At 64.3% G+C, this 23,408-nt stretch overlaps 1 protein-coding gene across 2 annotated transcripts in view; it reads left to right on the top strand.

Moving 5' to 3' along the window:
* Positions 1 to 21,138, top strand: part of LOC127464600 (EVI5-like protein) — a 32,990-nt gene extending 11,852 nt beyond the window's left edge. For both annotated transcript variants that reach the window (XM_051774953.1, XM_051774955.1), the window contains 15 exons: positions 1,476 to 1,619; positions 1,708 to 1,797; positions 4,695 to 4,792; positions 4,859 to 4,919; positions 6,541 to 6,594; positions 9,770 to 9,802; positions 11,009 to 11,140; positions 12,653 to 12,781; positions 13,932 to 14,072; positions 14,713 to 14,859; positions 15,876 to 16,022; positions 17,511 to 17,606; positions 18,971 to 19,066; positions 20,802 to 20,988; positions 21,087 to 21,138. In XM_051774953.1, coding sequence (XP_051630913.1) covers positions 1,476 to 1,619; positions 1,708 to 1,797; positions 4,695 to 4,792; positions 4,859 to 4,919; positions 6,541 to 6,594; positions 9,770 to 9,802; positions 11,009 to 11,140; positions 12,653 to 12,781; positions 13,932 to 14,072; positions 14,713 to 14,859; positions 15,876 to 16,022; positions 17,511 to 17,606; positions 18,971 to 19,066; positions 20,802 to 20,988; positions 21,087 to 21,100 — 1,569 coding nt within the window. In that variant the 3' untranslated portion in view covers positions 21,101 to 21,138. The remainder of the gene's footprint in view (positions 1 to 1,475; positions 1,620 to 1,707; positions 1,798 to 4,694; positions 4,793 to 4,858; positions 4,920 to 6,540; positions 6,595 to 9,769; positions 9,803 to 11,008; positions 11,141 to 12,652; positions 12,782 to 13,931; positions 14,073 to 14,712; positions 14,860 to 15,875; positions 16,023 to 17,510; positions 17,607 to 18,970; positions 19,067 to 20,801; positions 20,989 to 21,086) is intronic.
* The last annotated feature ends 2,270 nt before the right edge of the window (positions 21,139 to 23,408 follow it).

Consider the following 23,408-nt stretch of genomic DNA (forward strand, 5'->3'; position numbering starts at 1 on the left):
CTCCGGGACCTCGGGAGGGGGGGGAGAGGGGCAGGGAGAGGGCAGGGAGAGGGCAGGGAGGGGGCAGGGAGAGGGCAGGGAGGGGGGCAGGGAGAGGGCAGGGAGAGGGCAGGGAGAGGGCAGGGAGAGGGCAGGGAGGGGGGGGCAGGGAGAGGGCAGGGAGAGGGCAGGGGGGGGGGGCAGGGAGAGGGCAGGGAGAGGGCAGGGAGGGGGGCAGGGAGAGGGCAGGGATGGGGGGACAGAGAGGGGGGCAGGGAGAGGGCAGGGAGGGGGCAGGGAGGGGGGGCAGGGAGAGGGCAGGGAGGGGGCAGGGAGGGGGGCAGGGAGAGGGCAGGGAGAGGGCAGGGATGGGGGGACAGGGTGGGGGCAGGGAGAGGGCAGGGAGAGGGCAGGGAGGGGGGCAGGGAGAGGGCAGGGATGGGGGGACAGAGAGGGGGGCAGGGAGAGGGCAGGGAGGGGGCAGGGAGAGGGCAGGGAGAGGGCAGGGAGAGGGGCAGGGATGGGGGGGACAGGGAGAGGGCAGGGAGAGGGGCAGGGAGAGGGCAGGGAGAGGGCAGGGATGGGGGGACAGGGAGAGGGGCAGGGAGAGGGGCAGGGAGAGGGCAGGGAGAGGGCAGGGATGGGGGGACAGGGAGAGGGGCAGGGAGAGGGCAGGGAGAGGGCAGGGAGGGGGGGACAGGGAGGGGGAGCCGCCGTGGGATGCTCGGGATTGGGTCTGGGGATTCTCAGAGATGATCTGAGCAACAGCGGAGGGGGACAGAGGGGAGACCCCCAAGGATGGCCTGGAGATGCCTGAGGGGTACCATGAGACCCCCAAAGGACCATCCCTGAGACCCCAAAGGACCATCCCTGAGACCCCAAAGGGACCATCCCTGAGACCCCAAAGGGACCATCCCTGAGACCCCCAAAGGACCATCCCTGAGACCCCAAAGGGACCATCCCTGAGACAATTCCTGGGACCCCCCAGGCCCATCCCTGAGACCCCCAAAGGGACCATCCCTGAGACCCCCCCAAGGACCATCCCTGAGACCCCAAAGGGACCATCCCTGAGACCCCCCCAAGGACCATCCCTGAGACCCCAAAGGACCATCCCTGAGACCCCAAAGGGACCATCCCTGAGACTGCAAAGGACCATTCCTGAGACCCCAAAGGGACCATCCCTGAGACCCCCCCAAGGACCATCCCTGAGACCCCAAAGGGACCATCCCTGAGACCCCCAAAGGGACCATCCTTGAGACCCCAAAGAGACCATTCCTGAGACCCCCAAAGGACCATCCCTGAGACAGTTCCTGGGACCCCCCCAGGCCCATCCCTGAGACCCCAAAGGGACCATCCCTGAGACAATTCCTGGGACCCCCCCAGGCCCATCCCTGAGACCCCCCAAAAGGGACCATCCCTGAGACAGTTCCTGGGACCCCCCAGGCCCACCCCCGAGCCCCCCAGTCCCCTCACCCCCCATCCCTCCCCCCTGGCAGGAGCAGCTGCCGGAGCTGAGCGGGCACTTCCGCGCCCAGAGCTTCCTGACCTCCATGTACGCGTCCTCCTGGTTCCTCACCCTCTTCCTCACCACCTTCCCCCTGCCCGTGGCCACGCGCGTCTTCGACGTCTTCATGGACGAGGTAACGGCCCCCCGGGCCCCCCAAAAACCCCAAACCCCCTCCCCTGAGTTTCGGGGGGACCCCACAGCCCACGGGGTCGGTGCCGCAGGGGCTGGAGGTCGTGTTCCGCGTGGGGCTGGCGCTGCTGCAGCTCAACCAGGCCGAGCTGGTCCAGCTGGACATGGAGGGCATGTCCCAGGTACCGGGGGGCTTCTAGGGTGGGTTTGGTCAGGGGAAGCAGTTTTGGGGTGGGTTTGGTCAGGGGAAGCAGTTTTGGGGTGGGTTTGGTCAGGGGAAGCAGTTTTGGGGTGGGTGGGACCAGGGGGAGCAGTTTGGGGTGGGTGGGGCGAGGGGGAGCAGTTTGGGGTGGGTGGGACCAGGGGGAGCAGTTTGGGGTGGGTTTGTCCAACAGGATGTGCTTTGGGGTGGGTGGGACCAGGGGGAGCAGTTTTGGGGTGGGTGGGACCAGGGGGAGCAGTTTGGGGTGGGTGGGACCAGGGGGAGCAGTTTGGGGTGGGTGGGACCAGGGGGAGCAGTTTGGGGTGGATTTGTCCAACAGGACGTGCTTTGGGGTGGGTGGGACCAGGGGGAGCAGTTTGGGGTGGGTGGGACCAGGGGAGCAGTTTGGGGTGGGTGGGACCAGGGGGAGCAGTTTGGGGTGGGTGGGACCAGGGGGAGCAGTTTTGGGGTGGGTGGGACCAGGGGGAGCAGTTTGGGGTGGGTGGGACCAGGGGAGCAGTTTTGGGGCTGATTTAGTCAATGGTCCATGATTTGGGGTGGGTTTGTCCAACAGGACGTGCTTTGGGGTGGGGGGGACCAGCGGAGCAGTTTTAGGGTGGGTGGGGCCAGGGGCAGCAGTTTTGGGGTGGGTTTGGCCAGGGGGAGCAGTTTGGGGTGGGTTTGGCCAGAGGGAGCAGTTTGGGGTGGGTGGGACCAGAGGGAGCAGTTTGGGGTGGGTGGGACCAGGGGGAGCAGTTTGGGGTGGGTGGGACCAGGGGGAGCAGTTTTGGGGTGGACTTTGCCCATTTTGGAGTGGTTTTGGGGTGATTTCTCCCATTTTGGGGTAGTTTTGGGGTGGTTTCTCCCCCTTTTGGGGTGGTCTCTCTTATTCTGGGGCGGTTTTGGGGTGGTTCTCCCATTCTGGGGTAGTTTTGAGGTGGTCTCTCTCATTCTGGGGTGGTTTTGGGGCAGTTTTGGGGTGGTTTCTCCCATTCTGGGGCAGTTTTGGGGTAGCCTCTCCCATTCTGGGGTGTTTTGGGGGCAGTTTTGGGGTGATCTCTCCCATTCTGGGGCAGTTTTGGGGTAGCCTCTCCCATTCTGGGGTGTTTTGGGGGCAGTTTTGGGGTGATCTCTCCCATTCTGGGGCAGTTTTGGGGCGGTCTCTCCCATTTTGGGGCAGTTTTGAGGTGGTCTCTCCCATTTTAGGGCAGTTTTGGGGTGGTTTTGGGGTGGTTTCTCCCATTCCGGGGTGGTTTTGGAGCAGTTTTGGGGTCCTTTCTCCCATTTTGAGGCAGTTTTGTGGTGGTTTCTCCCATTCTGGGGTGATTTTGGGGTGATTTCTTCCATTTTGGGGCAGTTTTGGGGTGGTCTGTCCCGTTTTGGGGTGATTTTGGGGCAGTTTTGGGGTGATCTCTCCCATTTTGGGGCAGTTTGGGGTGGTTTTGGGGTGGTTTCTACCATTCTGGGGTGGTTTTGGGGCAGTTTTGTGGTGATCTCTCCTGTTTCTGGGCAGTTTTGGGGTGGTTTCTCCCGTTTTGAGGCAGTTTTGGGGCGGTCTCTCCCGTTCTGGGGTGGTTTTGGGGCAGTTTTGGGGTGGTCTCTCCCGTTTTGGGGCAGTTCTGGGGTGATCTCTCCCATTCCGGGGCTGTTCCGGGTGGTTTTTCCCATTCCGGGGTGGTTTTGGGGCAGTTCTGGGGTGGTTTTTCCCATTCTGGGGTGGTTTTGGGGCAGTTTTGTGGTGATCTCTCCCATTTTGGGCAGTTTTGGGGTGGTTTCTCCAGTTTTGGGGCAGTTCTGGGGTGGTCTCTCCCATTCCGGGGTGTTTTTGGGGCAGTTTTGGGGTGGTCTCTCCCATTCCAGGGCAGTTTTGGGGTGGTCTCTCCCATTCCGGGGCGTTTTTGGGGCGGTCTCTCCCGTTCCGGGGTGTTTTTGGGGCGGTTCCGGGGTGTTTTTGGGGCGGTTCCGGGGTGATCTCTCCCGTTCCGGGGTGTTTTTGGGGCGGTTCTGGGGTTGTTTTTCCCATTCTGGGGTGTTTTTGGGGCAGTTTTGGGGCGGTCTCTCCCATTTTGGGGCAGTTTTGGGGCGGTTTTGGGGCGGTCTCTCCCATTCTGGGGTGGTTTTGGGGCAGTTTTGGGGCGGTCTCTCCCATTTTGGGGCAGTTTTGGGGCGGTTTTGGGGCGGTCTCTCCCATTCTGGGGTGGTTTTGGGGCAGTTTTGGGGCGGTCTCTCCCATTTTGGGGCAGTTTTGGGGTGGTTTTGGGGCGGTCTCTCCCATTTTGGGGCAGTTTTGGGGCAGTTTTGGGGCGGTCTCTCCCATTCTGGGGTGTTTTTGGGGCAGTTTTGGGGCGGTCTCTCCCATTTTGGGGCAGTTTTGGGGCGGTTTTGGGGCGGTCTCTCCCATTCTGGGGTGGTTTTGGGGCAGTTTTGGGGCGGTCTCTCCCATTTTGGGGCAGTTTTGGGGCAGTTTTGGGGCGGTCTCTCCCATTCTGGGGTGGTTTTGGGGCAGTTTTGGGGCGGTCTCTCCCATTTTGGGGCAGTTTTGGGGCGGTTTTGGGGCGGAACCTCCCATTCTGGGGAGGTTTTGGGGCAGTTTTGGGGCGGTCTCTCCCATTTTGGGGCAGTTTTGGGGCAGTTTTGGGGCGGTCTCTCCCATTCTGGGGCAGTTTTGGGGCAGTTTTGGGGCGGTCTCTCCCATTCTGGGGTGGTTTTGGGGCAGTTTTGGGGCGGTCTCTCCCATTTTGGGGCAGTTTTGGGGCGGTTTTGGGGCGGTCTCTCCCATTCTGGGGCGGTTTTGGGGCAGTTTTGGGGCGGTCTCTCCCATTTTGGGGCGGTTCCGCGGTGTCCGTGCCCGTGGCTGCCCCGGCCGTGCCCCCGCAGTACTTCCAGAAGGTGATCCCGCACCAGTTCGACTCGTGCCCGGACAAGCTCATCCTCAGGGCCTTCCAGGTCAAGTACAACCCCCGCAAGATGAAGAGGTGAGCGCGGGGGGCCCGCGGGGGGCTCGGCCCCGGCCCAGGCCCCACGTCCCCCTGTCCCCCCAGGCTGGAGAAGGAGTACACGGCCCTCAAGAACAAGGAGATGGAGGAGCAGATCGAGATCAAGGTGGGACGGGGACGGGGGGCACCCAGGGGATGTGTGGGGCCACCACGGGGATCCTGGGGCCACCTGGGGGACGTGTGGGGCCACCACGGGGATCCTGGGGGCACCTGGGGGACGTGTGGGGCCACCACGGGGATCCTGGGGGCATCTGGGGGATGTGTTGGGGCACCTGGGGGATGTGTGGGGCCACCACGGGGATCCTGGGGCCACCTGGGGGATGTGTGGGGCCACCACGGGGATCCTGGGGCCACCTGGGGGACGTGTGGGGCCACCACGGGGATCCTGGGGGCATCTGGGGGACGTGTGGGGCCACCACGGGGATCCTAGGGGCACCTGGGGGATGTGTGGGGCCACCACGGGGATCATGGGGGCACCTGGAGGACGTGTGGGGCCACCACGGGGATCCTGGGGGCACCTGGGGGACGTGTGGGGCCACCACGGGGATCCTGGGGGCGCCCGGGGGACGTGTGGGGCCACCACGGGGATCCTGGGGGCACCTGAGGGACGTGTGGGGCCACCATGGGGATCATGGGGGCACCTGGGGGACGTGTGGGGCCACCACGGGGATCCTGGGGGCACCTGGGGGACGTGTGGGGCCACCACGGGGATCCGGGGGGCACCTGGGGGACGTGTGGGGCCACCACGGGGATCCTGGGGCCACCTGGGGGACGTGTGGGGCCACCACGGGGATCCTGGGGGCACCTGGGGGACGTGTGGGGCCACCATGGGGATCCTGGGGGCACCTGAGGGACGTGTGGGGCCACCATGGGGATCATGGGGGCACCTGGGGGACGTGTGGGGCCACCACGGGGATCCTGGGGCCACTTGGGGCCGCCCCAGGGGCACCTTGAGCTGTCCCAGGGTCACCATGAGCCATCTCGGGGTCAATTGAGCCATCCCTGGGGCCACCAAAGCCACCCTGGAGCCACCTTGGCTCATCCCATGGTCACCTGTCCCATTCCCAGAACCATTTGAGCCACCCCAGGGTCACTGGACCCATCCCTGGGGCCACCAAAGCCACCTTGGAGCCACCTTGGCTCATCCCATGGTCACCATGAGCCATCTCAGGGTCACTGGACCCATTCCTGGGGCCACCACAAGGGTCCTGGAGCCACTTTTGGCCATCCTGGGGCTACTTGGCCCATCCCTGGGGCCACCAAAGCCACCCTGGAGCTGCTTTGACTCATCCCAGGGTCACCTTGAACCACCCTAGGGTCACTTGGCCCATCCCTGGGGCCACCAAAGCCACCCTGGAGCCACCTTGAGCCACCCCAGGGTCACTTGAGCCACCCCAGGGCCACTTGAGCCATTCCTGGGGCCACCAAAGCCACCCTGGAGCCACCTTGAGCCACCCCAGGGTCATCTTGAGCCACCCCAGGGTCACTGGACCCATCCCTGGGGCCACCAAAACCACCCTGGGGCCACTTGGAGCCACCCCAGAGTCACCTTGAGCCACCCCAGGGTCACTTTGAGCCACCCCAGGGTCACTTGAGCCATCCCTGGGGCCCCCAAAGCCACCCCAGGGTCACCATGAGCCACCCCAGGGCCACTGGACCCATCCCTGGGGCCCCCTTGGCCCCCCCCCGGCCCCATTCCCGGCACTGATTCCCACCTTCCCCCCCAGCGGCTCCGAACCGAGAACCGGCTCCTGAAGCAGCGGATTGAGACCCTCGAGAAGGTGAACTGGGGGGGGGGGACCCCAAAAACACCCCAAGGGACCCCAAAACACCCCAAGGGAACCCAAAAACGCCCCTAAACACTCCAAGGCACCCCAAAAACACTCCTAAGCACCCCGAGGGACCCCAAAAACACTCCTAAACACCCTGAGGGGACCCCAAAAACATCCCAAGGGACCCCAAAAACACCCCTAAACACCTCGAGGGGACTCCAAAAACACCCCAAGGGACCCCAAAACACCCCTAGAAATCCCAGGGGGACCCCAAAAACACTCCAAGGGACCCCAAAAACACTCCAAGGGACCCCAAAACACCCCGAGGGACCCCAAAAACACCCCAAGGGACCCCAGAAACACCCCCAGAAATCCCAGGGGGACCCCAAAAACACCCCAAGGGACCCCAAAAACACCTAAAGGAACCCCAAAAACACTCCTAAACACCCCAAAGGGACCCAAAAACATTCCAAGGGACCCCAAAAACACCCCGAGAAATCCCAGGGGGACCCCAAAAACACCCGAAGGGACCCCAAAACACCCAGAGGGGACCCCAAAAACACCCCTAAAAATCCCAGGGGGACCCCAAAAACACCCCTGACCACCCTGAACAGACCCCAAAAACACCCCTAAACATCCTGGGGGACCCCAAAACACCCCTGAACACCCTGAGGGGACCCCAAAAACACCCCTAAACATCCTGGGGGACCCCAAAACACCCCTGAACACCCTGAGGGGACCCCAAAAACACCCTGTGAGAACCCAAAAACATTCCTGGACACCCCAAAATCATTCTTGGGCACCAAAAAACACCCTGGGGGACCCCAAAACCACCTCGGGGGACCCCAAATCACCCTGGGGGACCCCAAAAACACCCTGGGGGACCCCAAATCATCCTGGGAATCCCCCCATTTTGGCACGAAATCCCTTCATTTTGAGTTAAAATCCCCCTGTTTTGGGACAAAATCCCCCACTGTTTTGAGGCAAAATCCTCCCATTTTGGGACACAGTCCCCTCGTTTTGAGGCAAAATCTCCCTGTTTTGAGGTGAAATCCTCCCATTTTGGGACAAAACCCACCCGTTTTGAGGCAAAATCCCCCTGTTTTGGGATAAAACTCCCCCCTTCGGAGCAAAATGTCCCCGTTTTGGGGGAAAATCCCTTCGTTTGGGGGCAAAATTCCCTCTATTTGGCGGTGAAATCCCCCCATTTTAGGATCAAATCCCCTTCTTTTGGGACAAAATCCCCTCGTTTAGGGACAAAGTCCCCCCTTTTGAGGCAAAATCTCCCCTTTTTAGGACAAAATCCCTCTATTTTGAGGCAAAATTCCCCCATTTTAAGGCAAAATCCTCCCTTTTAAGACAAAATCCTCTTGTTTTGAGGCAAAATTCCCCCTTTTTAGGACTAAATCCCCCCTTTTTAGGACAAAATCCCCCCGTTTTGGAACAAAATCTGTCCATTTTGGGATAGAAGCCCCCCAAATCCCTGGAATTGCCCCATCCCGGGGTTGGGAGGTGCGGGAATGTCCCGGGGGGACTCCTCTCGCGGCTCCTCCCTGTGCTCGGGGGGGTGAAATAACCCCCTTTTGGGGCAAAATCCCCCCTTTTTGGGATGAAATCCCCCTGTTTTGGGATAGAAGGCCCCCAAATCCCTGGAATTGCCCCATCCCGGGGTTGGGAGGCGCGGGAATGTCCCGGAGGGGCTCCTCTCGCGGCTCCTCCGTGTCCACTCCTCGCTCTGCTCGGGGGGGGTGAAATAACCTCCTTTTGGGGCAAAATCCCCCCTTTTTAGGACAAAATCCCCCTATTTTGGGATAAAACTCCCCCCTTTGGATCAAAATGTCCCTGTTCTGGGGAAAAATCCCTCTATTTGGCAGTGAAATCCCCCCATTTTCGGATCAAATCCCCCTCTTTTGGGACAAAATCCCCTCGTTTAGGGACAAAGTCGCCCCGTTTTGAGGCAAAATCCCCCCTTTTTAGGACAAAATCCCCCTGTTTTGGGATAGAAGCCCCCCAAATCCCTGGAATTGCCCCATCCCGGGGTTGGGAGGCGCGGGAATGTCCCGGGGGGGGGGCTCCTCTCGCGGCTCCTCCTCGCCCGCTCCTCGCTCTGCTCGGGGGGGTGAAATAACCTCCTTTTGGGGCAAAATCCCTCCTTTTTAGGACAAAATCCCCCTGTTTTGGGATAGAAGGCCCCCAAATCCCTGGAATTGCCCCATCCCGGGGTTGGGAGGCGCGGGAATGTCCCGGGGGGGGGGCTCCTCTCGCGGCTCCTCCTCGCCCGCTCCTCGCTCTGCTCGGGGGGGTGAAATAACCTCCTTTTGGGGCAAAATCCCTCCTTTTTAGGACAAAATCCCCCTGTTTTGGGATAGAAGGCCCCCAAATCCCTGGAATTGCCCCATCCCGGGGTTGGGAGGCGCGGGAATGTCCCGGGGGGGCTCCTCTCGCGGCTCCTCCTCGCCCGCTCCTCGCTCTGCTCGGGGGGGTGAAATAACCTCCTTTTGGGGCAAAATCCCCCCTTTTTAGGACAAAATCCCCCTATTTTGGGATAAAACTCCCCCCTTTGGATCAAAATGTCCCTGTTCTGGGGAAAAATCCCTCTATTTGGCAGTGAAATCCCCCCATTTTCGGATCAAATCCCCCTCTTTTGGGACAAAATCCCCTCGTTTAGGGACAAAGTCGCCCCGTTTTGAGGCAAAATCCCCCCTTTTTAGGACAAAATCCCCCTGTTTTGGGATAGAAGCCCCCCAAATCCCTGGAATTGCCCCATCCCGGGGTTGGGAGGCGCGGGAATGTCCCGGGGGGGCTCCTCTCGCGGCTCCTCCTCGCCCGCTCCTCGCTCTGCTCGGGGGGGTGAAATAACCTCCTTTTGGGGCAAAATCCCTCCTTTTTAGGACAAAATCCCCCTGTTTTGGGATAGAAGCCCCCCAAATCCCTGGAATTGCCCCATCCCGGGGTTGGGAGGCGCGGGAATGTCCCGGGGGGGGGGGGCTCCTCTCGCGGCTCCCCCTCTCCCGCTCCTCGCTCCGCTCCTCGCTCCGCTCCCCGCCGGTTTTTTGGGATAAGCGCGCCCCGAATCCCTGGAATTCCGGGCGGGCGGGGCTCGGGAGGCGGGGGAAGGTGCCGGGTTCCTCCGCTCGCGGTCTGTGCGTCTGCTCCTCACTCTGTCTGTCCGTCCCTGCTCCAGGAGAGCGCGGCTCTCGCCGACCGCCTCATCCAGGTACTGCCGAAACCCTCCGGCCGCCCCTTTTTCCCGCTTTTCCGCCCCATTTCTGCCTCCTCCCCTTTCCCGCCGCTCCCGCCGCCTCTCCCCCTTTTCCTGCTTTTCCGGAGCCTCCCGAGCACCTTCCCCGCGCGGGGGGGGGGGGAGGATTTGGGGGGGATTTGGGGGATTTGGGGAGGGGGGGAAAGCGGCGGTTTGAGGAGTTTGGATGAAATTTGGGGATTTGGGGGGGAAGGGAAAGGGGGGGAGGGGCTCGTAGGGGACAGGAGGTGTCCATGGCACCTCCTTGTCCCCGCTGTCACCTCCTGTGGGGCTGGGGACATCCCCTGGGGCTGGTGGCACCTCCTTGTCCCCACTGTCACCTCCTGTGGGGCTGGGGACATCCCCTGGGGCTGGTGGCACCTCCTTGTCCCCACTGTCACCTCCTGGGGCTGGTGGCACCTCCTTGTACCCCAATGTCACCTCCTGTAGGACTGGGGACATCCCCTGGGGCTGGTGGCACCTCCTTGTGCCCGATGTTACCTGCCATGGGATTGGTGTCACCTCCCAGGGCTGGTGGCACCTCCTTGTCCCCACTGTCACCTCCCTTAGGTCTGGAGATGTCACTGGGGGCTGGTGGCACCTCTTTGTCCCCAGTGTCACCTGCCATGGGGTTGGTGTCACCCCTGGGGCTGGTGGCACCCTCCATGTGTCACCCCCTTGTCCCCAGTGTCACCCCCCTTGTCCCCAGTGTCACCCCTTTGTCCCCAACCTCACCCTCTGTGAGCGATGTCACCCCCTTGTCCCCACCAGTGCCACCAACCCCCTCCCAGTGTCACCCCGAGCTGGGCTGGCACCGAATTGGTGACCCCCTGGCCAGGTGGTGCCTGTCCCTGCTGTCCCCAGTGTCACCCCCTTGTCCCCAGTGTCACTCTCTTGTCCCCAGTGTCACTACCTTGTCCCCAGTGTCACCCCCTTGTCCCTGGTGTCACTGCCTTGTCCCCAGTGTCACCCCCTTGTCCCTGGTGTCACCCCCTTGTCCCCAGTGTCACTCTCTTGTCCCCAACCTCACCCTCTGTGAGTGATGTCACCCCCTTGTCCCCACCAGTGCCACCAACCCCCTCCCAGTGTCACCCCGAGCCGGGCTGGCACCGAACCAGTGACCCCCTGGCCAGGTGGCACCTGTCCCCAGCTGTCCCCAACTGTCCCCCCCCATGTCCCCAGGGCCAGGTGACGCGGGCACAGGAGGCGGAGGAGAATTACATCATCAAACGGGAGCTGGCCGTGGTGCGGCAGCGCTGCAGCAGCGCCACCGAGAACCTGCAGCGGGCTCAGAGCACCATCAAGGAGCTGCAGGTGTGTCACTGTGTCACCAGAGTGTCACCAGTGTGTCACCAGGGTCCCCAAAGTGTCCCCAGAGTGTCCCCAAAGTGTCCCCAGTGTCCCCTGCAGCAGCGCCACCGAGAACCTGCAGAGGGCTCAGAGCACCATCAAGGAGCTGCAGGTGTGTCACCAGGGTCCCCAAAGTGTCACCAGGGTCCCCAAAGTGTCACCAGTGTGTCACCAGGGTCCCCAGTGTGTCACCAGGGTCCCCAAAGTGTCCCCAAAGTGTCCCCAGTGTCCCCTGCAGCAGCGCCACCGAGAACCTGCAGCGGGCTCAGAGCACCATCAAGGAGCTGCAGGGGTGTCACTGTGTCCCCAGAGTGTCACCAGGGTCCCCAAAGTGTCACCAGTGTGTCACCAGGGTCCCCAGTGTGTCACCAGGGTCCCCAAAGTGTCCCCAAAGTGTCCCCAGTGTCCCCTGCAGCAGCGCCACCGAGAACCTGGAGAGGGCTCAGAGCACCATCAAAGAGCTACAGGTGTGTCCCCAAAGTGTCACCAGTGTGTTCCCAAAGTGTCCCCAGAGCACCATCCGTGGGCTCCAGGGCCAGCAGGTGTGTCCCCAGTGTCCCCTGCAGGGCCAGCAGGTGTGTCCCCAATGTCCCCATCTAACAACCCCCCCCACCTCCCTGTGCCCCCCCCCAGGCTTCAGGTGCTCCCGGTGGGTGTCACCATGGGGGGGGTGACAGGGGCTGTGACAGGGGGAGGTGACCCTGGTGACACTTGGTGACACACAAGGGACCCCCCGGTTCAGCGAGGAGTTGGTGACCCACCTGCAGATGGGGGGGGGGTGACAGGGGTGTGACAATGGGGGAGGTGACCCTGGTGACACTTGGTGACACAGAGGGGACCCCCCGGTTCAGCGAGGAGTTGGTGACCCACCTGCAGACGGAGGGGGGTGACAGGGCTGTGACAATGGGGGGGTCACAGCGGTGTCACAGGGGTGTCAGGGGGCTGTGACAGGGGGAGGTGACCCTGTGTGTCCCCAAGGGACCCCCCGGTTCAGCGAGGAGTTCGTGACCCACCTGCAGACGGAGGGGGGTGACAGGGCTGTGACAATGGGGGGGTCACAGCGGTGTCACAGGGGTGTCAGGGTGTGTGACAGGCTGATGTGACCCTGTGTCCCCCCAGGGGACCCCCCGGTTCAGCGAGGAGTTCGTGACCCACCTGCAGACGGAGGGGGGGTGACAGGGGTGTCACAGGGGTGTCACAAGGCTGTGACAGGGTGATGTGACCCTGTGTCCCTCCAGGGCACCCCCCGGTTCAGCGAGGAGTTCGTGACCCACCTGCAGACGGAGGGGGGTGACAGGGGTGTCAGGGGGCTGTGACAGGGTGATGTGACCCTGTGTGTCCCCAGGGGACCCCCTGGTTCAGCGAGGAGTTCGTGACCCACCTGCAGATGGAAGGGGGGTGATGGGTGTGACAATGGGGGGGTCCCAGGGGTGTCACAAGGCTGTGACAGGGTGATGTGACCCTGTGCCCCCCCAGGGCACCCCCCGGTTCAGCGAGGAGTTCGTGACCCACCTGCAGACGGAGCTGGAGCAGTCGCGGCTGCGCGAGAGCGAAACCCTCGGGGCCCTCAAGGAGATGCAGGACAAGGTCCTGGACATGGAGAAGGTGACACGGGGACAGGGGGGACACCGCGGGGGGGAGGGCATGGGGAGGGGCACAATGGTGGCCACAGGGACAGGGAGGGACACACGAGTGGCCTTGGGGACAGGCAGTGTGACACCAGTGGCCCCGGGGACAGGGAGGGTCACACGAGTGGCTGGTGGGGTGGCAGCGTCACATGAATGGCCCCGGGGACAGGGAAGGTCCCATGAGTGGCCCTGGGGACATGGAGGGTCACACGAGTGGCCCTGGGGACAGGAGGTGTCAGGAGTGGCCTTGGGGACAGGCAGTGTGACACCAGTGGCCCTGGGGACAGGGAGGGTCACACGAGTGACCTTGGGGACAGGAGGTGTCAGGAGTGGCCCTGCGAAGGTCCCCAGCTCTGTCCCCATTGATGTCATGGCTGTTCCTTGTCCCCACTGATGTCCCCTGTCCCCAGCCATATTCTTTGTCCCCAGGGCTGTCCCCTGTCCCTGTGGCTGCCCCCTCTCCCCATGGCTGTTGTCCCCTGTCCCCAGGGCTGTCCCCTGTCCCCATGGCTGTCCCCTGACCCTGTGCCTGTCCCCTGTCCCCCGGATGTCCCCTGTCCCCTGTGGCTGTCCCCTGACCCCAGGACTGTCCCCCCTGACATCCCCTGGTGTCCCTGTCCCCAGAGGAGCACGCTGCTGCTGCCGGACGAGGCCAACGTGGTGCGGCTGCAGGAGGAGCTGCAGGCTCTGGCCCTGTCCCCTGTCCCCAGGGCTGTCCCCTGTCCCTGTGCCTGTCCCCTGTCCCCAGGGCTGTCCCCCCTGATGTCCCCTGGTGTCCCTGTCCCCAGAGGAGCACGCTGCTGCTGCCGGACGAGGCCAATGTGGTGTGGCTGCAGGAGGAGCTGCAGGCTCTGGCCCTGTCCCCTGTCCCTGTGGCTCTCCCTGTCCCCATGGCTGATGTCCCCTGTCCCCCTGATGTCCCCTGGTGTCCCTGTCCCCAGAGGAGCACGCTGCTGCCGGACGAGGCCAACGTGGTGCGGCTGCAGGAGGAGCTGCAGGCTCTGGCCCTGCTGCTGTCCCCTGTCCCTGTGCCTGTCCCCTGTCCCCAGGGCTGTCCCCTGTCCCTGTGCCTGTCCCCTGTCCCCAGGACTGTCCCCCCTGATGTCCCCTGGTGTCCCTGTCCCCAGAGGAGCACGCTGCTGCCGGACGAGGCCAACGTGGTGCGGCTGCAGGAGGAGCTGCAGGCTCTGGCCCTGCGCGAGGCCGAGGCCGTGAAGTCCCTGGGGGAGCTGCAGCAGCAGGTCAAGGAGCTCAGTGACAGCTGGCAGGTGAGATGGGGGACACCTGGGGACACCTGGGAGGTAGGGGGGACACCTGGGGACACCTGGGACGTGGGGGGGACACCTGGGGACACCTGGGACACCTCAGGGACACCTGGCAGGTGAGATGGGGGACACCTGGGACATGTGGGGACACCTGGACCATGGGGTGGCCCTCGGGGCCAATGGGCAGGGCTGGGTCCCCTCCTGCACACCTGCGTCCCTTGGCCCCACCCCTGGGCCCTCCCTCAGACCCCGGGGGGACCTGACACAGGTGTGCCCAGGTGTGACCCAGGTGTATCCAGGTGCCCCCTAGGTGTGACCCAGGTGTATCCAGATGTGCCCAGGTGTGCCCAGATCTATCCAGGTGTCACCCAGGTGTGCCCAGGTGTATCCAGATGTGCCCAGGTGTGCCCAGATGTATCCAGGTGTCACCCAGGTGTGACCTACATGTATCCAGGTGTGCCCCAGGTGTGCCCAGGTGTGACCCAGGTGTCCCCACAGGTGTCCCAGGGCCGGGGGCGCTGGAAGGACCCCCTGGGTGCACCCCGGGTGCTGCACGAGGCCGTGTTGGGGGCACAGGGTGTGACCCAGGTGTGACCCAGGTGTGCCCCAGGTGTGGCCAGGTGTGACCCAGGTGTCCCCACAGGTGTCCCAGGGCCGGGGGCGCTGGAAGGACCCCCCGGGTGCCCCCCGGGCGCTGCACGAGGCCGTGCTGGGGGCGCGGCTCCGCGAGGCCACGGCCCAGGCCGAGCTCAGGGCGCTGAGACAGCGGGTCCTGGAGCTGGAGACACAGGTATGGGGGCACTGGGGGGCACTGGGGGGACTGGGAGAGACTGGGGGGCTGGGATAGGGGTCCTGGAGCTGGAGACACAGGGACTGGGGCCACTGGGAGGGACTGGGAGGGACTGGGGGCTGGGATAGGGGTGCTGGAGCTGGAGACACAGGGACTGGGGGCACTGGGGGCACTGGGGGGCTGGGACAGGGGTACTGGAGCTGGAGACACAGGGACTGGGGGCACTGGGGGGACTGGGGGGACTGGGAGGGACTGGGGGGCTGGGACAGGGGGACTGGATCTGGAGACACAGGGACTGGGGGCACTGGGATGACTGGGGGGACTGGGGGGGACTGGGGGCTGGGACAGGGGGACTGGAGCTGGAGACACAGAGACTGGGGGGACTGGGAGCACTGGGGGGACTGGGGTGTGACAGGGAGGTGACGGGAGGTGACAGGAGGTGACAGGAGGTGACAGGGAGGTGACAGGGAGGTGACAGGAGGTGACAGGGGGTGTGACAGGAGGTGACACTGCTGTCCCCAGGGTCAGATCCAGAGGACAGTGCTGGGCAGAGCCGAGCAGGAGGTGACAGGGAGGTGACAGGGGATGTGACAGGAGGTGACAGGGGGTGTGACAGGAGGTGACACTGCTGTCCCCAGGGTCAGATCCAGAGGACAGTGCTGGGCAGAGCCGAGCAGGGGGTGACAGGAGGTGACAGGAGGTGACACTGCTGTCCCCAGGGTCAGATCCAGAGGACAGTGCTGGGCAGAGCCGAGCAGGAGGTGACAGGGAGGTGGCAGGGAGGTGACAGGAGGTGACAGGGGGTGTGACAGGAGGTGACACTGCTGTCCCCAGGGTCAGATCCAGAGGACAGTGCTGGGCAGAGCCGAGCAGGGGGTGACAGGAGGTGACAGGAGGTGACAGGAGGTGACACTGCTGTCCCCAGGGTCAGATCCAGAGGACAGTGCTGGGCAGAGCCGAGCAGGGGGTGACAGGAGGTGACAGGAGGTGACAGGAGGTGACACTGCTGTCCCCAGGGTCAGATCCAGAGGACAGTGCTGGGCAGAGCCGAGCAGGCCTGTGCGGGGCTGCGGGAGCAGCTGCGGGCGGCGGCGGCGCAGAGTCAGGGGCTGCAGGCCCAGCTCAGCGAGAGCCACCGAAAACACGCCGAGGCCCAGTGCAAGGTGACACCGGGACATGGGGACAGGGAGGGGACACTGGGGGACACTGGGGGACACAGGGGAGGGGGGGGACACAGAGGGCACAGGGAGGGGACAGGGGCTGCAGGCCCAACTCAGCGAGAACCACCGAAAACACGCCGAGGCCCAGTGCAAGGTGACACCGGGACATGGGGACAGGGAGGGGACAGGGAGGGGACACTGGGGGACACAGGGGAGGGGGGGACACAGAGGGCACAGGGAGGGGACAGGGGCTGCAGGCCCAACTCAGCGAGAGCCACCGCAAACACGCCGAGGCCCAGTGCAAGGTGACACCGGGGACAAACGGGGGACAGGGAGGGGACACTGGGGGACACAAGGGAGGGGGGGACACAGGCACAGTGCAAGGTGACACCGGGGACACCAGGACAGGGAAGGGACAGGGAGGGACACTGGGGGGCACAGGGGAGGGGGGGACATGGAGGGCACAGGGGCTACAGGCCCAGCTCAGTGAGAGCCACCGAAAACACGCCGAGGCCCAGTGCAAGGTGACATTGGGACAAACAGGGGACAGGGAGGGACACAGGGCAGGGGGGGACACAGAGAGGGCAGGAAGGGGACAACAGCGGCATCATCACATCCTGTTGTGTCCTCACAGCCCCCAGGGCTGCCCCAGGGCAGCGCAGTGTAGCCCTGTGGGTGACACGGGTGTCCCCAGGGGTGTCCCCAGGAGTGTCCCCGGGGTGTCTCTGTGTCCCCATGGGTGACACGGGTGTCCCTGGGGTGTCCTCAGAGTGTCTGGGGTGTCCCCATGGGTGACATGGATGTCCCCAGGGTGTTCTCAGGCTGTGTGGGGTATTCCTGTGGGTGACATAGGTGTCCCCAGAGATGTTCCTGAGGTGTCTGGGGTGTCCCTGTGGGTGACATGGGTGTTCCCGGGGTGTCCCCAGGCTGTGTGGGGTATTCCTGTGGGTGACATGGGTGTCCCCAGAGATGTTCCTGAGGTGTCTGGGGTGTCCCTGTGGGTGACATGGGTGTTCCCGGGGTGTCCCCAGGCTGTCTGGGGTATCCCTGTGGGTGACATGGGTGTCCTTGGCATGTCCCCAGGCTGTGTGGGGTGTCCCCATGGGTGACACGGGTGTCCCTAGGGGTGTCCCCAGAGGTGTCCCCGAGGTGTCCCTGTGTCCCCAGGGGTGACACGGGTGTGTCCATGGGTGTGTCCATGGGTGTGTCCCTGTGTCTTACCCGCTGTCCCCTTGTTTCCCCAGAGCAAGGAGGAGGTGATGGCCGTGTGGCTGTCCCTGGGGGTGACACGGGTGTGTCCATGGGTGTGTCTGTGGGCTGTCCCTGTGTCTGACCCTCTGTCCCTGCTGTCTCCAGAGCAAGGAGGAGGTGATGGCCGTGAGGCTGTCCCTGGGGGTGACACGGGTGTGTCCGTGGGTGTGTCCCTAGGGGTGACACGGGTGTGTCCATGGGTGTCCCTGTGTCTGACCCCGTGTCCCCTTGTTTCCCCAGAGCAAGGAGGAGGTGATGGCCGTGCGGCTGCGCGAGGCCGACAGCATGGCCGCCCTGGCCGAGATGAGGCAGCGCGTGGCCGAGCTCGAGATCCAGGTCTGGGGACATGGGGGACACGGGGGGGGACAGGGGGGACATGGGGGGACAGGGAGGGACGGGGGGGGATGGGGGGGACAGGGGCGAGGCCGACAGCATGGCCACCCTGGCCGAGATGAGACAGCGCGTGGCCGAGCTCGAGATCCAGGTCTGGGGACATGGGGGGGACATGAGGGGACAAGGATGGACAGGGGGGGTGTGGGGGGACATGGGGGGACATAAGGGGGACATGAGGGGACAGGGGCGAGGCCGACAGGATGGCCGCCCTGGCCGAGATGAGGCAGCGCATGACCGAGCTCGAGATCCAGGTCTGGGGACGTGGGGACAGGGATGGGGGGGATGAGGGGACATGGGGGGACAGGGGGGACGGGGGGGACAGGGGTGAGGCCGACAGCATGGCCGCCCTGGCCGAGATGAGGCAGCGCGTGGCCGAGCTCGAGATCCAGGTCTGGGCACATGGGGGGGACGGGGGGGACACAGGGGGACATGGGGGGACACGGGGGACACACAGGGGGACGGGGGAGACAGGGGTGAGACCGACAGCATGGCCACCCTGGCCATGGCATTGGGGGACAAGAGGGGACATGGGGGAACAGTGGGGACCGGGGGGACCGGGCGTTGGCCAGGCGTGTCCCAGTGACCCCCCCCGTCCCCCCCAGCGGGAGGAGGGGCAGATCCAGGGACCCCCAGTGGGGACACGGGGGGACAGGGGGTTCGAGGGGTGTCCCAGTGACCCTCCCTGTGCCCCCCCAGCGGGAGGAGGGGAGATCCAGGGACCCCCAGTGGGGATACAGGGTGATGGGGGGGCGAGGGTGTCAGGGGGTGTCCCAGTGACCCCCCCGTGCCCCCCCTGTGGGAGGAGGGGTGGAGGCAGGGACCCCCAATGGGGACAGGGGGTGGCAGGGAGGACAGGGGGTGTCCAGGGGTGTCCCAGTGACCCCCCCTGTGCCCCCCCAGCAGGAGGAGGGGCAGATCCAGGGACCCCCAGGAGGGACAGGGGGTGTCAGGGGGTGTCCCAGTGTCCCCCCCATGCCCCCCCCCAGCGGGAGGAGGGGCAGATCCAGAGACCCCCAGTGGGGACACGGGGGGACAGGGGGTGCTGGGGGTGCCGGGGGGTGTCCAGGGGTGTCCCAGTGACCCCCCCATGCCCCCCCCAGCGGGAGGAGGGGCAGATCCAGGGACCTCCAGTGGGGATGCAGGGTGATGGGGGTGCCGGGGGGTGTCAGGGGGTGTCCCAGTGACCCCCCCTGTGCCCCTCCAGCGGGAGGAGGGGTGGATGCTGGGACCCCCAGTGGGGACAGGGGGTGGCAGGGGGGACAGGAGGTGTCCGGGGGTGTCCCAGTGACCCCCCCGTGCCCCCCCAGCGGGAGGAGGGGCGGATCCAGGGGCAGCTGGAGCACTCGGACGCGGGGCTCTACATCCGCCAGCTCAAGGATCACATCGACGAGCTCAAGGCTGAGGTGGGGAAAGGGGGGGGGACACCCCCGGGAGGGACCCCCGGGGAAGGGGGAGACCCCTGGGTGAGACCCCTGAGGGATGGGGGGACACAGGGAGTGGGGGGCAGACTCCTGGATGGGGACCCCAGGGGAGGGGGGAGACCTCTGAGTGGGATCCCCGGGGAGGGGATACCCCTGGGTGGGACCCCCAAGGGATGGGGGGACACAGGGAGTGCGGGGGAGACTCCTGGGTGGTACCCCCGGTGTGGGGGGGGCACAGGGAGTGGGGATGGGGACACCCTCGGGAGGGACCCCCGGGCAGGGGGGGACACGGGGGTGGGACCTCCGGGGATGGGGGGGCACTCCAGGGAGCGCGGGGGAGACTTCTGGGTGGGACCCCCGGGGCAGGGACACCCCCAGGCGGGACCCCCAGGGGTTGGGGGGGACACTGGGTTGGGACCCCCGGGGTGTGGGGGGACACAGGGAGTTGGGGGAGATTCCTGGGTGGGACCCCCGGGGTAGGGGGGACACTGGGGTGGGACCTCTGAGGGGTGGGGGGGATCTCTGGGTGGGACCCCCGGGGAGGGGAGAGGCACAAGGAGTGTGGGGGAGACCCCTGGGTGGGACCCATGGGGAGTGGGGGACACCTGGGTGGCATCCACAGGTTGGGGACACTCACGGGTGGGACCCTCAGGGGTGCTGGGAGGGGAAAATGGGGGCTGGGAACCCTCAGGGGGCACCCAGGGGGGCTGGGGGGGACAGGGGGGCAGGCCTGGGGACAGCTGGGGACAGTGTGTGACAGTGTGTCCCCCTCTCTGCCCCCTCCTGCCCTTCCCTGGTGTCCCTTGTCCCCTTTTGTCTCTTGTCCCCTCCTGTCCCTGTCTCTGTCCCTTGTTCCCTCTCCCTGTCCCTGTCCCTGTCCCCTTTTCCTTGTCCCCCTGTCCCTGTCCCTTGTCCCTTGTCCCTGTCCCTTGTCCCGGTCCCTGTCCCCTGTCCCCTTGTCCCTGTCTCTTGTCCCCTGCCCCTGTCCCCTGTCCCCTGTCTCTTATCCCCTGCCCCTGTCCCCTGTCCCTGCCCCTGTTCCCTGTCTCTTGTCCCCTGCCCCTGTCCCCCTGTTCCCTGTCTCTTGTCCCCTGTCCCTTGCCCCCTGTCCCCTGTCCCTTGTCCCTGTCCTTGTCCCTGTTCCCCGTCTCTGTCCCTTGTCTCATCCCCTGTCTCCTGTTCCTTGTCCCCTTGTCCCTGTCCCCTGTCCCTTACCCCTCTCCCTGCCCCTGTCCCCTGTCCCTTGTCCTGGTCCCTTTCCCTGTCCCCTGTCCCCTTGTCCCTGTCCCCTTGTCCCTGTCCTCTTGTCCCCTGCCCCTGTCCCCTATTCCCTGTCCCCTGTCCCCTGTCCCCTGTCCCGTCCCCTTGTCTCTGTCCTCTGTTCCTTGTCCCTGTCCCTGTCCTCTTGTCCCTTGTCCCCTGTCCCTGCCTCTGTCCCCTGTCCCTGTCCCTTGTCCCTGTCCCTTGTCTCTTGTCCCCTGTCCCCTGTCCCTTGTCCCTTTGTCTCTGTCCTCTGTTCCTTGTCCCCTTGTCCCTGTCCCTGTCCTCTTGTCCCTGTCCTCTTGTCCCTGTCCCTTGTCCCTTGTTCCCTTGTCCCTGCCCCTGTCCCTGTCTCCTTTTCCTTGTCCCTGTCCCCTTTTCCTTGTCCCCCTGTCCCTGTCCCTGTCCCCTGCCCTTGTCCCCACTGTCCCCGTCGGTGTCCCCTCTGTCCCCTCAGATCCGGCTGCTGCGGGGTCCCCTGTCCTTCGGGGGGGTGGCCCTGGGGACCCGCCTGGGGGACGAGGACTCGCTGGGCTCGTCCGACGAGGAGCTGCCGCCCTTCGCCCTCCCCCCGGGGGGCATCGGGGACATCGGGGACATCGGGGACATCGGGGACAGCAGTGACAGCGAGACCGAGGGGGCACCTACAGAGCCCTGACCCCAGGGGACATTGGGGACAATGGGGACATCGGGGACATTGGGGGCACTGGGGACAGCAGTGACAGCGAGAATGAGGGGGCACCTACAGAGCCCTGACCCCAGGGGGCATCGGGGACATTGGGGACATTGGGGACATTGAGGACAGCAGTGACAGTGAGACCGAGGGGGCACCTACAGAGCCCTGACCCCAGGGGGCATCGGGGACATCGGGGACACTGGGGACATCCGGGACACTGGGGACATGGGGGACAGCAGTGACAGCAAGAATGAGGGGGCACCTACAGAGCCCTGACCCCAGGGGGCATCGGGGATATTGGGGACATTGGGGACATCGGGGACAGCAGTGACAACCTGAGAGGGCACACGGGGATATGGGGGGACCTGCCAGCCCTGTGGCACCCAGGGGACACTGAGGACACCCAAGGACACTGAGGGACAGCCAGGGACACTGAGGGGCACCCACAGCACCCAGGGGACACCAAAGCACACCCAGGGGACACTGAGGACACCCAGGGGACACTGAGGGGCACCCACAGCACCCAGGGGACACTGAGGGGCACCCAGGGGACACTGAGGACACCCAGGGGACACTGAGGGGCACCCACAGCACCCAGGGGACACCTGAGGGGCCTGTGGCACCCAGGGTACACTGGGGGACACCAAACACACTAAGGGACAGTGTCCTGGGTGGGACCCCCCCAGGTCCTTGTGACACCTTGGGGACACCAAGGGACACTCCTGGGACCCAGGGGACACCCAGAGGACACTGAGGGACACTCAGGGGACAGAGGGACACCAAGGACCCTGAGGGGCACCCATGGGACACCAGGGGACACCCGGGGGTCCTGTAGCACCCAGGGGACACTGGGGGACACCAAAGGACACCCAGGTCCGCATGGCACTTTGGGGACACCCAAGGGACACCCAGGGGACAGTGGGACACACCCAGGGGACAGTGGGACACATAGAGGACATGCAAAGGACACTAAGGGACATGCAGGGGACATTGAGGGACACTCAAAGGACATTGAGGGACACCAAGGGGACACCAAGGGACACCCAGGGGACACTGAGGGACACCCAAAGGACACTAAGGGACACCCAGGAGACATTGAGGGACGCCCAATGGACACCAAGGGACACCCAAAGAACATTGAGGGACACCCAGGGGACACCCAAAGGACACTAAAGGACACCAAGGGACACCCAAAGGACACCAAGGGACACCCAGGGGACACTGAGGGACACCCAAAGGACACCAAGGGACACCCAGGAGACACTGAGGGGCACCCAGGGGACACCCAAAAGACACTAAGGGACACCCAGGGGACATTGAGGGACACCCAATGGACACCAAGGGACACCCAAAGAACATTGAGGGACACCCAGGGGACACCCAAAGGACACTAAAGGACACCAAGGGACACCCAAAGGACACCAAGGGACACCCAGGGGACACCAAAGGCCACCTGAGGGGCTGATCCCGGGCACGGAGGGATGTGGGACATCACTGGATCCCAGAGGGACCCCATCCGGGACGGGGACACAGCGAGGACACGGCGGGATCATGGACATGGACATGGATGGATCCCAGACACGGATGGATCCCAGACATGGACATGGATGGATCCCACACATGGATGGATCCTGGACATGGACATGGATGGATCCCAGACACGGATGGATCCTGGACAGAGCAGGATCATGGACATGGACATGGATGGATCCCAGACACGGATGGATCCTGGACATGGATGGATCCCAGACATGGATGGATCCCAGACATGGACATGGATGGATCCCAGACATGGATGAATCCTGGACATGGACATGGATGGATCCCAGACATGGACATGGATGGATCCCAGACATGGATGGATCCCAGACATGGATGGATCCCAGACATGGATGGATCCCAGACATGGACATGGATGGATCCCAGACATGGATGAATCCTGGACATGGACATGGATGGATCCCACACATGGATGGATCCCAGACATGGCAGGATCCTGGACATGGACATGGATGGATCCCAGACACGGATGGATCCTGGACAGAGCAGGATCCTGGATATGGACATGGATGGATCCCAGACATGGATGGATCCCAGACATGATCCGGGATGGGGACACAGCCAGGACACGGCAGGATCCTGGTCATGGACATGGATGGATCCTGGACACAGCGGGATCCTGGACACAGCGGGATCCCAGACATGGCTGGATCCCAGGTCATGGAGAGATCCCAGAGACAGCGGGATCCCAGGACATGGACAGATCCTGAGACACAGCTGGATCTGGGACGTGACCCAGGACGAGGACACAGCCCCAGACACGGCTGGATCCCGGCCATGGACAGATCCCGGACACAGAGGGATCCTGGGACATCCCCAGATCCCAGA

The sequence above is a fragment of the Manacus candei genome, unplaced genomic scaffold, assembly GCF_025592945.1.
Source record: "Manacus candei isolate 608988 ecotype Guabito, Panama unplaced genomic scaffold, ASM2559294v1 h1tg000241l, whole genome shotgun sequence".
Lineage (NCBI taxonomy): Eukaryota > Metazoa > Chordata > Aves > Passeriformes > Pipridae > Manacus > Manacus candei.